The sequence below is a fragment of the Prionailurus bengalensis genome, chromosome E1, assembly GCF_016509475.1.
Source record: "Prionailurus bengalensis isolate Pbe53 chromosome E1, Fcat_Pben_1.1_paternal_pri, whole genome shotgun sequence".
NCBI lineage: Eukaryota > Metazoa > Chordata > Mammalia > Carnivora > Felidae > Prionailurus > Prionailurus bengalensis.
Window position 1 is genome coordinate 3,364,955 of NC_057347.1, and position 15,169 is coordinate 3,380,123.

Sequence of the window (15,169 nt, forward strand, 5' to 3'; positions counted from 1 at the left end):
TACTTTAGTGTGTTTATTGGAACTGACGATTTCCTCTCACTCGGAAGAGACACCTGCCTGGGAATGCAGGACGAGGAGGTGGCTGGAAGGGAGAAAAGGAACAGACTCTCGGAAGGGAGAGGCTGCAATTATCTTTGCCTGCTTCCCACCCCCCACCCTCCCCCCCAGGCCACAGAGCCCTGGCCGACAGAGCATCTCTCACTGGGGGCAGTTTAAGGGCCGATGGGGGACCTTGGGAATTGAAGATCAGTGGAGGCGTGGACATTTGTGCACGGAGCCGGGTCTTGCTTGCGTGTGTGCAGCTTTGCTGGGACCTTCCTGGGGCCTGTGTGTGGGCCCTGCTCCATCACCTGCCACGGCCCAGTAAGCGCCCTATGCTCCGGTCACTCGCTGGCTCCTACTCACAGCCAGAAGCCACCCAGGGCAGCCAGGCCTCGTTCCGGCGGCCGGTGTGAGTGTTTGGAGGCTGGTGGGGTAGTGTATCCGTACTCTTGAGCCTGGGCTCTCAGACCCGGCGCTTCTGCTGCCCCTGCGGGCTCACTGGACGATGCCGGAGAACGTGTTGATGGGCATTAGAAGGGGCTTGGGCTTGGCTTTGGTCCCTTCCACCTCCTGCCCGTGTGAACCGAGCTGTGACGCCTCGGACTTGTGGGCCTCGGAACATGGCTCTGGGCAAGGAGAGACCTCGAATCTGTGGGTGGAGAGAGGCCAGCTCAGGAGACCCATCTCTGGGTCAAATCTTCCCCGGGGGGGTTTTGAAGGTAGACCCTCTATTATAGATTATACAGAGGAGGCCTCATGGAGAGAGGAGGGAGTCAGGACAAGGAAAGAGCATCCTGGGCGGGGTTGGGGGGGTGGTGGACACCGAGAGAGGAGGCGTGCCTGTGCAGTCACTTGGTGTATGCCTTCCTTACCCAAATACACCGCCCCAGGGGAAACCTCTAAGCAGCCCCAGGTTAACCTTTGTGGGAGGGACTGTGCCAACACAGGGGGTCAGATCTGTGGCCACGGGCCGAGTGTATGTAGAGGAATCTCCGGAAACTTAAATGGCAGGGGCTGGCCAGAGTCAGCCATTCATTAGTTCTTCTCCCTGGATTCATAGGAAGTCACAGGGCAGTGGCCTAAGTCCATCCCACCAGGGACACCTGCCCGGCCACAGGGTCTGCCTGCGACAGGTGTCCCGGGCTAGAGGCAGGAGATAGGAGGGGCCAGCTGCCGCTCACGTGTGCCCCGTGGGGCATGCAGGGGTGGCGAGGCCCGGCCTCACCTGACCACGTCCTTGAACGTTCGCCGACTGTCCTTGTCCAGGAGCAGCGTCAGGAGCCTCTGGTCCTGGCTCTGGATCTGGATGTTGGCCGTCCGGAAGGTGTTTGTCACCATCTGCAAACAAAGAGAGCTCGTGTGAGTGTCACCTTCGTGACAGATGGCCTTGCCAACACCTCCTACCCTCTCCGGTGTCTTTGTTCAGTGCACGGGGTCCCCAACTCTCTTCCTGCAAGTGACTTGGAGCAGTGACAGTATTCTGCAGAAACTGTGTCTGGGCTGCCCCGGCCCCCAGGTGTCTTGTCATTTCTGCAGTTGTCCTAAATTTCGACAACCTAGATCTTGCCAAGTTATCAAGGTACCTGAGACCTCCATAGAACGGGTGTGTATATTACATGTGCAATTTTGGCGGGGGGGGGGGGATGGGGAATATTTCAGGGATTTTAGGAGTCCTGACCGCTGTCCTCAGAGTTGAATTGCATACGAAATGATTTCCCTGGGGCCGAGATAGAGGGTCTAGGAAGCAGCCACCTACCCTCATGACGCAGACCAGCCCTGTATCTGTTTGCACCATGGAACTGTCTAGGGACCAGGCACAGGTGGGAAGGCATCTATTCCCTGCACAGGAAACCTGGGGCAAAGGGCTTCCTGCCTTCTATGCTCCAAAGCCCTGCGTGGCTTCTCTAGAAAGTACCCAGGACCAAAGGAAAGCAGCCAGCAGGCTCCAATCCCCTGACCCGAGGGGCTGCCCGGAGGGAGGGGACCTCTCGGGAGAGGATTGGGAGCATCTTGCGTTCCAGGTGGGGCCTTCAGAGGGACTTTCCGGGTGGCTGGCCCACTCTACATGCAGACAGCAGCTTTGGGGGGCTTGTCCCCCCCTCCAACATTCTGGACCTCTAGAGTTCATCTTGCTCAAGAACTCTCAACCCTGGAAATCACCTTTCCAAAACAAAATTAGAGATTCCTACTGACGTGGTCTGGACTTGAGCCCAGGCACAGGCATCTTTAACAAACTCCCTTTTGCAGGCAGGATGGGGACCACGGAGCTAATCCAGCTTTTCCCTGTGTTAGAGTAGAGGTACAAGCAGCAGCCGAAACTGGGTGGGGGTGGGGGTGGGGGTGGGGAGTCAGGCACGTCTGGGCATTTTGGCCGAACATTCGTCGGAGTGGGGGTAGGACACTGACCAGGATGCTAGTTGGACAACCATGAGCATTGGGATGTCATCCGTGACCTTCCAGAAGCATCTGGAGAGACTGCAGGGAGGCTAAATTCCTGCGTGGGCCGGGGGGTGGGGAAAGCCAGATGCATTGCGATGGCTTAGGGGACCCCGCTTGAACTGACCCCAGCTGGTGAGGGAGAAGACTGAGGTCTGGAGGGATTGACCGTGACCTTCTGAAGCTTTCACAGTAGTAGGCGTGGGAACCAGCTCCCTGACTCCCCACTCAGTGCTCTTTCTCTGCGTCAGGCTGTTCTAGGTATCTCCCAGCAGGATCTGGGCCTGCCTGACCTTGCCCCCCAGATAGCCAGCGGCGGTCTCCGGGCCTCCTTCCACCTGCCCGCCGTGCACACAGAGGCCTTCATGTCCCCCTTGTGGTCTGCGTGCCTCCCCACACCCGACCCTGCCTGGCTTTGGCCCTGTGACGACCACGGGGCTTTTGGATTTCATTCTATGGATGCGTTGAAAGGGCGAGACTCCGTATTGCAAAAGGTCTCAGCCTCAGCTCGTTAGGGGCTGAGCAAAATGCTGCTATTCACGGTTCACTGTCAGGGGCTTCCTGCCTCCCGTGCCCCCAAAACCCCAATTCTACCATTCCTGCCTTATTTCCCACCGCTTTCCTCTATCAAACTTCCCAGCCAGCCCAATGAGCCTCGTTGCTGCCCCTTAAACTCACCAATCCAGCCACAGTGCCCTTGCCCTGCTGTTCTCCAAGCGGAGAACACCCTGACTCCAGCTCACCGCGAAGCTCCCCTACCACGCGGTGTTCGTCTAGCCGTTGGTGCAGAACACATAACTGACCGGCCTGGGTTCCAAGAGCAAAGCAAAGCACCTGGCGCTTCCTCCAGCAAGTCAGTGCGGGGGTAAAAGGAAACACGAAGGGGTGGTAAGTTTAGAGTCTCAAAAAGCCTCCAGGCAGGTTGTTTCAAGAGGTCATGAGACATAGGAACTGTTAGGGGTGCCTGGGTGGCTCGGTCGGTTAAGTGTGGGACTTCCGATTTCAGCTCAGGTCATGATGTCACTGTTTGTGAGTCCAAACCCCGAGTGGGGCTCTGCACTGACAGCTCAGAGCCTGCTTGGGATTCTCTCTCTGTTCCTCCCTCGCCTGCTCTCTCTTAAAAAAACAAAAACAAAAACAAAAACAAACAAAAAAAAAACTTAAAGAAAAAGAAACCCTTGTAGGGAACGGACTTGGGAAGAGGAAATACAGGAGTGTAAACGGGGCCACCTTGCAGCCTACTTGAGGCTTAGGTACAGAGCTGTCCGATTGAAAGGAGGTGTCCCCTCAGCACACGTGACCTCTCAGCCAATCAGAGCTCTCCTACGGTAGACCTGTTGGCGCAGAGAAAATGCGCGCATGCGGGTTAGGGATGAGGTCCTGGAGACGCGGGGACAGACTAAAGGGCTCAGCAGAGAGCACCTACCGGGGGCCAGACAGCTGCACTGAGTGCTGGGGAGGATGGGGAGGATCGAGACCAGGGCACTCACAGTCCATGTCTGTACAGAGATCATGCCCCTTACAGTGTTGCCCATGCCCCCATGGCTGTGACCCCAGGGCCGTGTGGGCGCACAGAGAAGGGGCACCTAGCTGACCCAGGAGTGGGGGGGGGGAGGGGTGAACGTCAGGGAGGGCCTCCTGGGGGAGAGGACCCCTGAGTTTCCTTTTGAAGGAGAAATATGAGCTATGGAAAGAGGACGGGGAAGAGAAAGGTAGGAACAGGTTTCGGACCAGGCACGGCGCACGAGCAGGACACAGAGGTGTGTCTGCAGGGACTTACGCACGTGCTGTGCGGCAAAGGGTCCGCAGACACAGGCCGGAGTTGCTTATGGAGCCGAAGGGAGCCATGCTATGCAACACTGAAGAACTTTCCTGCCCTTCAGTCATACAGCCTGGGAAATGACAGAGGGGTTTTAAGCATAGGCAGGTCCGAGTTTTATTTTATTGATTTCTTTTGTTTATTTCTTTATCGAGAGAGAGAGAGAGAGAGAGAGAGAGAGCGCGCGCGAGCATGAACAGGGGAGGGGCAGAGAGAGGGAGGGAGAGCATCCCCAGCAGGCTCCGTGCTGTCAGTGCAGAGCCCCACTTGGGGCTTGAACTCACAACGGTGAGGCGATGATCGGAGCTAAAATCAAAGAGTTGGTCGCTTAACCAATGGAGCCACCCAGGTGCCCCTCGTTTAGAAATACCGCTCAGGCAGAGATGCGGAGGTGGACTTAAGGAGCAGTGCGGTGGCATCAGCTAGGAGGCTACTGTGTTTGTCCCGCAAAAGGGGATGGTGGAGGTCTGGACCGAGGGTGACCAAACCTGTCCTGGTGTGCCCGGGGCTCTCCGGGAGTTAGCGCAGCAGGCCGCGCACCCCAGGAAGCAGTCCTGAGTCCCGGGCAAATTCGCGTGGTTTGTCAACCTAAGTGGCTCCAAAGGAGGGAGATGAGGAGGAGAAAGTTCGAGAAGTGTTAAGAGAGAAAACCAGCAGGACAGGGGAAAGCGAGGGAGACGAGGCATCTGAGGGGACTCCCAGAATCCTGGCAGAGGTGATGGGTTAATGACGGTACCATTAAATGAGAGGCCGGCCATAGCGGGGAGAAATGACATGAAAATCATTCTTAGCACATACACAGCTCTTTCTTGGTCACACACTGTTTTGAGAGCTTTACATGTGACAATCATTCCTTCCCCACAACAACTGGGTAAGGTCTATTTTATGTTATTATTATATTATCTACTCTTATTATTACCTATCTATTATAGTATCTATAATCTATTATCAATACTATTATTATCGTCCCCATTTACAGATGATGAGATTGAGACATACGCAGCCTGATTAACTTGCCTGAAGTCACATAGCTGGTAAATGGCAGAACCGAGTTCTGTACCCAAGCAGCCTTGGTCCGGCTCTGGAGAGCTCTTAGCCAAAGTCCTGGCTTTGTTTTTGTTTTTTTTTTAATTTTTTTAATGTTTATTTATTTTTGACAGAGAGAGAGACAGAGCATGACCGGGGGAGGTCAGAGAGAGAGGGAGACACAGAATCCGAAGCAGGTTCCAGGCTCTGAGCTGTCAGCACAGAGCCCGACGCAGGGCTCTAACTCATGGACCGCGAGGTCAAGACCTGAGCCAAAGTCGGATGCTCAACCAACTGAGCCACCCAGGCACCCCCTGGCTTTGGTTTTGAATATCTTGTGTTTGGGGAGTTGTGGGACATCCAGTTCATGCTGAGTTGAGTGTAGGGTCGGAAACTCAGGGCGTGACTATCAGAACAGGAGATACAGATTTGGGAGTCCTTAACGCATCGGACTCAGACCACACATGTGGGTTAGCTGGTCCAGGGAATGAGAAAAGAAGTGGGCCATGGATGGAAGTTGAGAACAGTAGCTATTTAAGAAACTGGTTTAGGAAAAAGAGCCCAGGGAAAGAGGCCAAAAAGTCATGGTCAGATATGTAGAACTTTGAGAAAGTGGTGTCTCCAAATTCACAGATTTAGGGAATTTAAAGACTCGGAGAACAGGGCATCAGTTCTGGTGGTGGAACTCATTAAAAATTGATCAAAGTGGGGGGCAACTGGGTGGCTCAGTTGGTTGAGCGCCCGACTCATGGTTTCGGCTCAGGTCGTGATCGCAATGGTTCATGGGTTCCAGCCCCACGTTGAGCTCTGCGCTGATATGTGGAGTCTGCTTAGGATTCTCTCTCTCTCTGCCTCTCCCCTGCTCATGCTCTCTCTTTCTCTTTCTCTCCTCTCCAATAGATAAATTAAGTAATTAATTTAAATAATTGATCAAAGGAATAAAAACCTAGAAAAATTGCCTATGACAGTGTTGGAAGCCAGCTTTATTGGCATATCAACATATAAGTGGGACTTTAAATATATATTTTTTTCAATTTAAAGGTAATCATGACAGAAAAAATAGCATATATAGCTTGCAAATTGTCAGAGGGGGAATATAAGCTAACAGAGCTTAAGTCCCTCCCTCCCCCCAAACAGCAAAAGCATTACAAAAATCAGAAAGCACAACATAAGACAGCAGAAAAAGATCAAATAGTGCATAAAATTAGTGTCGATGGATTAAACTATAAATTGGTAAAAAGCACAGACTTTCAGACTGAGTCAGAACAAAATCCAACTGTATGCTATTTACAAGAGGCATATCTAAAATAAAATAAAAATGTTTTAAAAGTGAAGGATGGGGTGCCTGGATGGCTCAGTCTGTTAAGCATCCAGCTCTAGATTTTGGCTCAGGTCATGATCTCACGCATGGGTTCGAACCCCACATCAGGCTCTGTGCTGACAGTGTGGAGGTTGCTTGGGATCCTCTCTCTCCTTCTCTCTCTACCCCTCCTCTGCTCACTCTCTTGTGCTCTCAAAGTAAACAAGTAAACTTTAAAAATTTTTTTTAAATAAAGGGATGAGGATTTCTGATTTCAAAATGGCAGAGTGTATATTTTCTTGTTCCTTTCCTTTTATAATTTGCCCCAAAACAAGGAGCTGCAGAATGTCCATCGATGAATGAATGGATAAAGAAGATGTGGTATATACATACAATGGAATATTACTTGGTGATCAAAAAGAATGAAATCTTGCCATTTGCAACTACATGGATGTAACTAGAGGGTATTATGCTAAGTGAAATCAGTCAGTCAGAGAAAGACAAACATCATAGGACTTCACTCCTATTTTGTGATAAGACACAAAACAGATGAACATAAGGGAAGGGAAGCAAAAATAATATAAAAACAAGGAGGGGGACAAAACATAAGAGACTCTTACATACAGCGAACAAACTGAGGGTTGCTGGTGGAGTTGTGGGTGGGGGGATGGGCTAAATGGGGGAGGAGCATTAGGGAAGACACTTGTTGGGATGAGCACTGACTGTTATACATAGAGGGTGAATCACTGGATTCTACTTCTGAAATCATTATAGTACTACATGCTAACTAACTTGGATGTAAATTAAAAAACAAACAAGCAAACAAACAGGTGTGTTTTTCATGAAACTAGAAGACACCCAAAGCCCTAAAGCATGACATTTAAGGACAGAGGGAGGAAGGTCCAACACAAGGATCAAAACTCTGGAAAGCTTCTGAACGGGAGGCCGCATATCCCTCAGATAGTGGTGATGAGATAGAGCCCGAATAAAGGGAACGCACTGTAAGTCCTACAAGGAACGGTTAGATAGTTTCAAGTGCCCACTTCCAGCCTGAGCAGCCAAGCAATGAAACTCTCCCCCTGCCACAGACACCACAGAAGATGGACCAGAGAGACTCTGGACTTGGGGACACCACAGTTGGAGGAGGACGGTGTGAACACCATCCATGTACTGTTGTCTGGGTAGATGGGCTACATGAATGTCTGCTCACTGAATGGTGAGACCCCTAATCCCCTTGCCTGGCCCAGCCCCAGAGTAAAGACACCAGCAGGCCTACTCCCCTTTAGCCCCCAAGGCAAGAGTCTGAAGGACCCTTTTCTGGGAAAACAAGACTGTCCTAACAATGAGACTTTAACATACTGACATTTGGGTTTCTCCATGGAAAGGTCTATGGCCTTCGGAATGCCCACCGTTGACTCAACTTTTTAGTACCTCAGTCTTCCCCCCCCCCCAATCTTTTTTTTGAAGTTTATTTATTTATTTTTAGCAATCTCTACACCCAACGTGGGGCTTGAACTCATGATCCAGAGATCAAGAGTTGTAGGGTCTTCTGACTGACCCAGCCAGGTTCCCCTAGTGCCCCACTCTTAAATTTGAACATCAGCCAAGGATCACCAGATTTTTGGAGACAGCATTTAATGTTAAAAAGAATACTAATAAAATGAAGAAAGAAAGAAGAGAGACCCAAACAAACAGAAGGAATTTACAGGAAATAAATACAATGTAGGGGGCAGAAGGAAAATTTCAAGTAAACCACAGTTAATTATTATCTTCAGAGAAAGCAGATACTGCATCGATGACACAAGAATCAAATGATATTAAAAAATGAATAACCAGAGGGGCGCCTGGCCGGCCCAGCTGGTAGAGAGTGCGACTCTTGATCTTAGGGTTGTGAGTTTGAGCCTGAGCCCCACGTTGGGTATAGAAATTACTTCAAAATAAAATCTTAAAAAAAAAAAAGAAGAATCAGAAAACAAGAAAAAAATCTTGAAGTTTAAACATTCAGTAAGTGAGTTTGAAGAAAACTCTCAAAACTTGAAGAAAGGAAGAGAAGGATGGTGAGACAGAAAAGATTAGAAAGTCAGAGTATCCCTCCAGGAGATCTAACACCCAGCTCTCTGTAGTTCCAGAAAGAAATAACAAAGAAACAGAGGAAGGAAATAATTTTTAAAAACTACATTAGAAAATATGTTAGCACCAAAAGATGTGTCTCCAGATTAGATGATGTCTTTTTTTTTTTAATTTTTTTAATGTTTGTTTATTTTTGAGAGACAGAGAGAGACAGCATGAGCGGGGGAGGGGCAGAGAGAGAGAGGGAGACATAGAACATGAAGCAGGCCCAAGGCTCTGAGCTGCTAGCAAAGAGCCTGACGCAGACGGGGCTCGAACTCACGAGCTGTGAGATCATGACCTGAGCCAAAGTCGGATGCTTAACCGACCGAGCCACCCAGGTGCCCCTAGATGATGTCTTTTAAAGATCCACAATAACGGGGCACCTGGGTGGCTCAGTCGGTTGAGCGTCTGGCTTCAGCTCAGGTCATGATCTCACAGTTTATGAGTTCGAGCCCTGCACTGGGCTCTGTGCTGACAGCTCAGAGCCTGGAACCTGCTTCTGGTTCTGTGTCTCCCTCTCTCTCTACTCCTCCCCCACTCATGCTCTGTCTCTCTCTTTCAAAAATAAATAAAAACATTAAAAAAAATTTAAAGATCCACAATAATGAATGAAAACGATTCCACCAAGGCATATGCTTGTGATATTCCGGAACCTTTTATGAAATGAAGCCTCAGAAGCTTCTAGAAAGGGAGAGAGAGGAACAGCACAAGAAGTTATCATATTTTTCAGCAGCAGTGCCGGAAACTAGAACATTCAGGTTTGAACAAACTGAGATCCCATTGACAAAATCAAAGCCATACTGGGAATGTGGACCAACCTTTCCTATTTTGGATAGATGAAGTAGACAAAAAAAATGTTTAATTGCAGATTAGAGTATTATGGTGTATCTGACCTAATAATTATATGCCATATTTTGCATTCTGTAGACAAAAAAACACACGTGTCTCCCTTCAGTTATCACAGGATATTTAAAAATTGATCATGGACCGGGCAGTGAGGCTAATGCCATAAATTCTAAAGTTGAAGTTGTGTGGGTCAGAGGCTTTGGTTGTCTCGGGGGAATTTAGTAATCTCAGGAATCAAGGGGCTTGGGTGTCAATAGCCATGGGTGCGCGGGACAACCATGGGCTCATATGAGGCAGGGAGTGGGAACTGAGATCCCCCCCGCCCCCTGCCCAAGGACTCTTGAACACTATGCTCTCAGCAAAACACTCTATTAGAAAAAAAAAAAATTGCAGCCTGTGCTATGAATGAGGAGGACAAATATTCCCTGGGAATTCTTAGCCACAAGTCTGTCCTTAGGTGGATCTGGGGTCTGGGAATTTCTGAGCCAAGAAATTAACTCAAAATATGGGCTTGGGCTGATAATATCCCGGGGGGCCCGTGGCTAAGGCAAATACAGAATTTCTCTAGAAGGTCGCGTTTTCCACCCAGATTTCCCACAGACAAAGCCCCAACAGGTAGGAAACACACCTGGAAAACACACCTCCAGTTGAGGAAACATACAAAGAATTAAGCTGCCACGGGTTCAGTGGACGCAGTAAACGCAGGGATTAAACTCCCGATGAGTACAGATAATGTAATTATATACATCAGACTATAAAGTGAAAATCTTTAAAATGAGCAAAGAAAAAAATAAATAAAATGAGCAAAGAAACATAAGAAGGAAAAAAGCTGTATTATTAAAGGAATAAGCGTGTCATTTTGATTCTTATTTTTTCAATGTTTATTTATTTATTTTGAAAAAGAGGGTGGGAAAGGGTAAGAGCAGAGAGAGAGAGAGAGAGAGAGGGAGAGAGAGAGGATCTGTGCTAACAGCAGAGAGCCTGATGTGGGGCTTGACCCCACGAACTGTAAGATCATGACCTGAGCTGAAGTCAGACACTTAACTGACTGAGCCACCCAGACGCCCCTCATTTTCATTGATTCTCTCCCCACCCGCATGTTTTAACATCTCTGAAATTAGGAACTATTTTGCAACCCAGGTGATAAGAAAGCATTGCTTGCCCTTCAGGAAGCATTGTCTCCTTCTGAGCGGTGTGTACGATTATGGTCTCTCTTTAACTTGATGAAACATAATGTTTGAAGAAGAATCAGGTGCCTGTAATGTGTGATCATAGCAGGGGCGGAAATCATCAAAGGAAAGGAACTGGTAGTTTTTGCTTCATCAAAATATAAATCTATTTTAGGTAAAAAAAACAAAGAAACAAACCCATAACACTAAAAGACAAACTTGAGAAAAAAATATTTCTTAAAACACGTGACAAGGGCGTTTGGTGGCTCAGTCAGTTAAGCACCCGACTCCTGTCCACTCAGGTCACGACCTCATGGTTTCTGAGATCGACCCCTGCATCAGGCTCCGCACTGTCAGCTTGGGATTCTCTCTCTCCTTCTCTCTGCCCCTCCCTTGCTCTCTCTCTCTCTCTCTCTCTCTCTCTCTCTCAAAATAAATATTTACAAAAATATGACATAAAGGATTAATATTCTCATATCATAAAATAGAGACCACAATAGTAACATCACATGAGAACATAAACAGACAATACACAAATGAAGAAATAGAAATTATCACTGTGTAGAAGAAACTCTTCAACTTAATTGGTAGTCAAAGACACACAAATGGAAATAATGAAAATCCTGACAAATTTACAAGGAGGAAAAAATTAGTCCATGTGTTAATTGTGCAACAAAATTGACCCTCTCAAACATTATGGAGGGCAATACATCAAACTATATCAAAAGTCCTAACATATGGATGCCATTTGACTGAGTGAGCTCACTTTTAGACATTTTTAAAAAAGGTTTAACTGTGATTTTTAGTACCTATTTATCCCTATGCATGTTCCTTGCGGTATTGCTTACAATTATTATAATTATATAATTATAATAACTATATAATTATTGCTTATAATACGCAAACATGAGAACTCACCTAAATGTATTATAAGCAATCAGTTAAATAACCACATGGACCAACACAGCCATCATAGGAGAAATATCGACCGTAACATATTTAGTGACATGAACAAGATCTCGCCCAGGCAGACTCACAAAGCCTTAGTATATTTTGGAAGAGAAACGTCAAGTTTTTACTCCGTACTTTGATAGTATGTAGCGATCAATTACGTAAAGACATACAGAAAACCGGCTGGGTGCTTGCACCTCGAAATAGTAACAGTCATTCCTTTCTAGAAAATGGGACTAGAATAGAAGTAGATTTGCTTCTTTGTGGGGTGTTTTGTTTTTTGTTCGTTTGTTTTTTGCATTTCCCCCAAATCACTGAACTTTTCTTTACAGGTTAAAACATTACTTTTTTTTTTTAAGTTTATTGATTTATTTTGAGAGAGAGAGAGAGAGAGAGCGAGCGAGCAAGCAGGGGAGAGGGTAGAGAGAGACAGAGAATCCCAAGCAGGCTCCCCACTGTCAGCACAGAGCCCGACGCGGGATCTCAAACCCTGAGATCAGGACCCGAGCCGAAGTCTGACGCTTCACGGACTGAGCCCCTCAGGCGCCCCTAAAACGTTATGTTTAAAGGGGAAGATAAACATTGAGGACCAGAAAGACCGCTTTGGTCTCAGCGACCACGGAGGCGACTTTGCCACAGTGGGGAGGGTGTTACCCAGATGATAGCGGGGAGGAGAGTTTTGGGCGGGAGACCGAAAACTAAGATGGAAAAGACCAGAGCACGTCTCCAGGCCACGAGGGAGGAGCAGTAGAGAAGGTCCACGCTGGAGGAAAGGAACTAGCATAGATGAATAACGAATAAAAGCCCAGAAGACAGGCAAGAGAAGGGCGTCGGGTCCGCTCCCATGGACGCAGGATTTATTCCAGAAGCACTCAGCCACTGAGCATACGGACTGAGTAGCGACTTGATGCCTGGGAGCGGAGTGGGGCTGAGAACAGGGTTCAGGCGTAATCCTGGGATCCACAGCCCAGCTGAGTGGGGAAGTGAAGTCCAGAGAGGCCACGAGACGGGGGAGAGTGGGTGGGTGCTGGGTCTCTATCAATAAGGGAGTCCAAATCAATAAGTATCAATCAGGGCAAAGGGCAGCGGTCGGGGCGATGAGGTTAAGGAGCCGGCTCGATGTGGTTCAAGGTTGGGCTGTTGCCGCTTAGGAGTCTGGCTGCTGGGGAGGGCTCGGGAGGCCAGACCTGGGCCCGTCCTCGGTCCTTCAAGGGCCAGCGGGGGGAGGGGGGGCTTGACTCTCCCCGGGCCTCAGTTACACCAGCCGGTGCTCCCCGGTACTCCACACACCAGGGGAGAGCAAATTCTCTCCAAGGGGAAGACCCAATCTGACAGCAAAGGCTCAGAAGCCATCTCCCCTCCTCCGAACACCCCGGCCCGGGCCACCTACCTCGTTCGAGTACCCCATGCTGCCCAGTACTTACAGAGAAGGACCTTCCCGCCAAGTTGGAGGACTTGATGACCTCCGTCACGCTGACATTCAGGCACGTGTGGTCTGTCACGGGGACAGCAGGTGGCGGTGCGGGGGCGGGCCCAGAAACTGGAGGGAACAAGATGGGAAGCAGGTGGCTGTAACGGGCCCCCCAACTTCCTGACTGCGCCTTGGTCCCGACCGCGTTTCAGTTCCTTCCTGAACATCCACTGCCTTTCCCTGGGGGACCCACAGGGTATCCTCTGTCACGGCAGCCACCTCCCCATGCCTTTCTGCACCCCCTCCCGCACCCCTTTTCCGTGGAAGAAGGTGCGGTGGACCCTTCTTGAAGCCCCCGGCACGCGATCAATGGGAGGAGCGCAAGTTAGCGTGGGGGTGGGCGGGTGGGGGGATGCTGGTGAAGGAAATGAGGAAAATACAACTTAACAATTAGAGCGAACACGGTAGTTTTCTAGACGCACGTGAGTGAGGACTCCATCTTCGCTTGAGAAACAAAAGGACCGGTAGAGAGGTCACGAGGAACCCGCCCAAGGTCGCACAGATGGTAAATGGCAAAGCCGGACCTTGAGGCCAGCCCCCATCCCGACCCAGAACCTGTACTCTTGACCCACCTCTCGGCTAAGAGCTATCCCCAGGGTCACGTGTCTCCCTTGCGGTGTTAAGGGTGCACGAGTGGGGGGCGCCTGGGGGGCTCAGTCGCTTGAATGGCCGACTTCAGCTCAGGTCATGATCTCACGGTTCATGAGTTGGAGCCCGGCATCGGGCTCTGTGCTGATGGCTCGGAGCCCAGAGCCTGCTTCGGATTCTGTGTCTCCCTCTCTCTCTGCCCCTCCCCTGCTCACCCTCTGTCTCTGTCTCTTTCTCAAAAATAAACTAAACGTTAAAGAAAAAAAAGATGCACAAATCAAGGTGGTCTTGCTGGGTCCCCTGCTTCCTTTGCCTGAAAGCGAGCACCCGGATGGCCTGGGTGTGAATCCGGGCTCTGACCCTTCCTCACGGACATGACCTGGCCTCCAGCATTTCTCCGCCTTCAGTTACGTCTCCGGTGAAAAGCGGCTGGTATTAATGACGCCGATCTCACAGGATTCGGAGAGTCCATGTGTTTGACACAGAACATTGCCCGGCCTCTGATCAATGGGTTCGGTGACGTCCTCACTCACATCACCGAACTTTTCTTCCAGAAGACCAGGGGGCTAACGGAACAGCTCACGATTATCCTTCACTCTCGGCATCTACATTGGTATCTTTTTAACATCTCTATTTTAGATTTGGAGCGTTAGATAAACTATCTTATTATCTATTAGATACATAGCTATTATTAGGTAATTAGCTACAATTAGAGAGTTTGGGCCGGTGGTGCCTTTGGTGAACTGGGGATTACCTGCCCCCGGTGGAGTGACATTCAGAAGAAAACATCTCCAGACGCAACAGAGGCAGGAGGGCGGCAGGACCCCCTCCGTGTGGCCCCTCTGCCTTCCAGCTGCAGGGCAGGACCGAGGCCAATACTGTCTCACGTGCCCCCGATGGTGAGGGCAGATACCACGCCGCACCCGGGCACCCGGTGCTCAGCCCTGCACGACCTCAGGATTGGGTGGGAGGCCCGATTCCTCCGGGTCACCTCATCTACCGTCACTCGCCCCTTTTTCCTTCTCCCCCCACCCCTCCCTTCTCGTGCCTTCTCTCTCCAGCTCCTTACCTTCAGTGTCACTGGCTGCAAAGGTCTTCAGGACCAGCCCAGTGGCCCGCAGGGAAACGGCGACCTCTTGGGCCCGGTGGCTGAGCAGGGCCTGGAGAGGGGATGCGGGCACCAAGGGGGTCCTCAGAACATCCCTGTCCCCCCGGGCACCCGCGTGTCAACAGTCCTGCTTCCCACCCCTGCCCTGAGATTCTTGTCCGAGCCACCAATGTCCAAGGCGGGGCTGGCGGGGAGAGGCGGAGAGCACTCTTGGCCCCAGGGAGCACGGTCAGCCTCCTAGGCCCGAAGGGACAAGTCTCCCATGCCATCAGTTCAAGCATCTGGCCAGCTAGGGAGGAAG

At 49.9% G+C, this 15,169-nt stretch overlaps 1 protein-coding gene across 1 annotated transcript in view; it reads right to left on the reverse strand.

Annotated features, from left to right (window-relative positions):
* The window catches only part of PIK3R6 (phosphoinositide-3-kinase regulatory subunit 6), a 58,270-nt gene continuing 43,101 nt past the window's right edge, over positions 1 to 15,169 (reverse strand). The window contains exons 17-20 of the mRNA XM_043583100.1: positions 14,830 to 14,920; positions 13,126 to 13,241; positions 1,268 to 1,380; positions 1 to 691 (exon numbers count right to left, since the gene is read on the reverse strand). Coding sequence (XP_043439035.1) covers positions 538 to 691; positions 1,268 to 1,380; positions 13,126 to 13,241; positions 14,830 to 14,920 — 474 coding nt within the window. The 3' untranslated portion in view covers positions 1 to 537. The remainder of the gene's footprint in view (positions 692 to 1,267; positions 1,381 to 13,125; positions 13,242 to 14,829; positions 14,921 to 15,169) is intronic.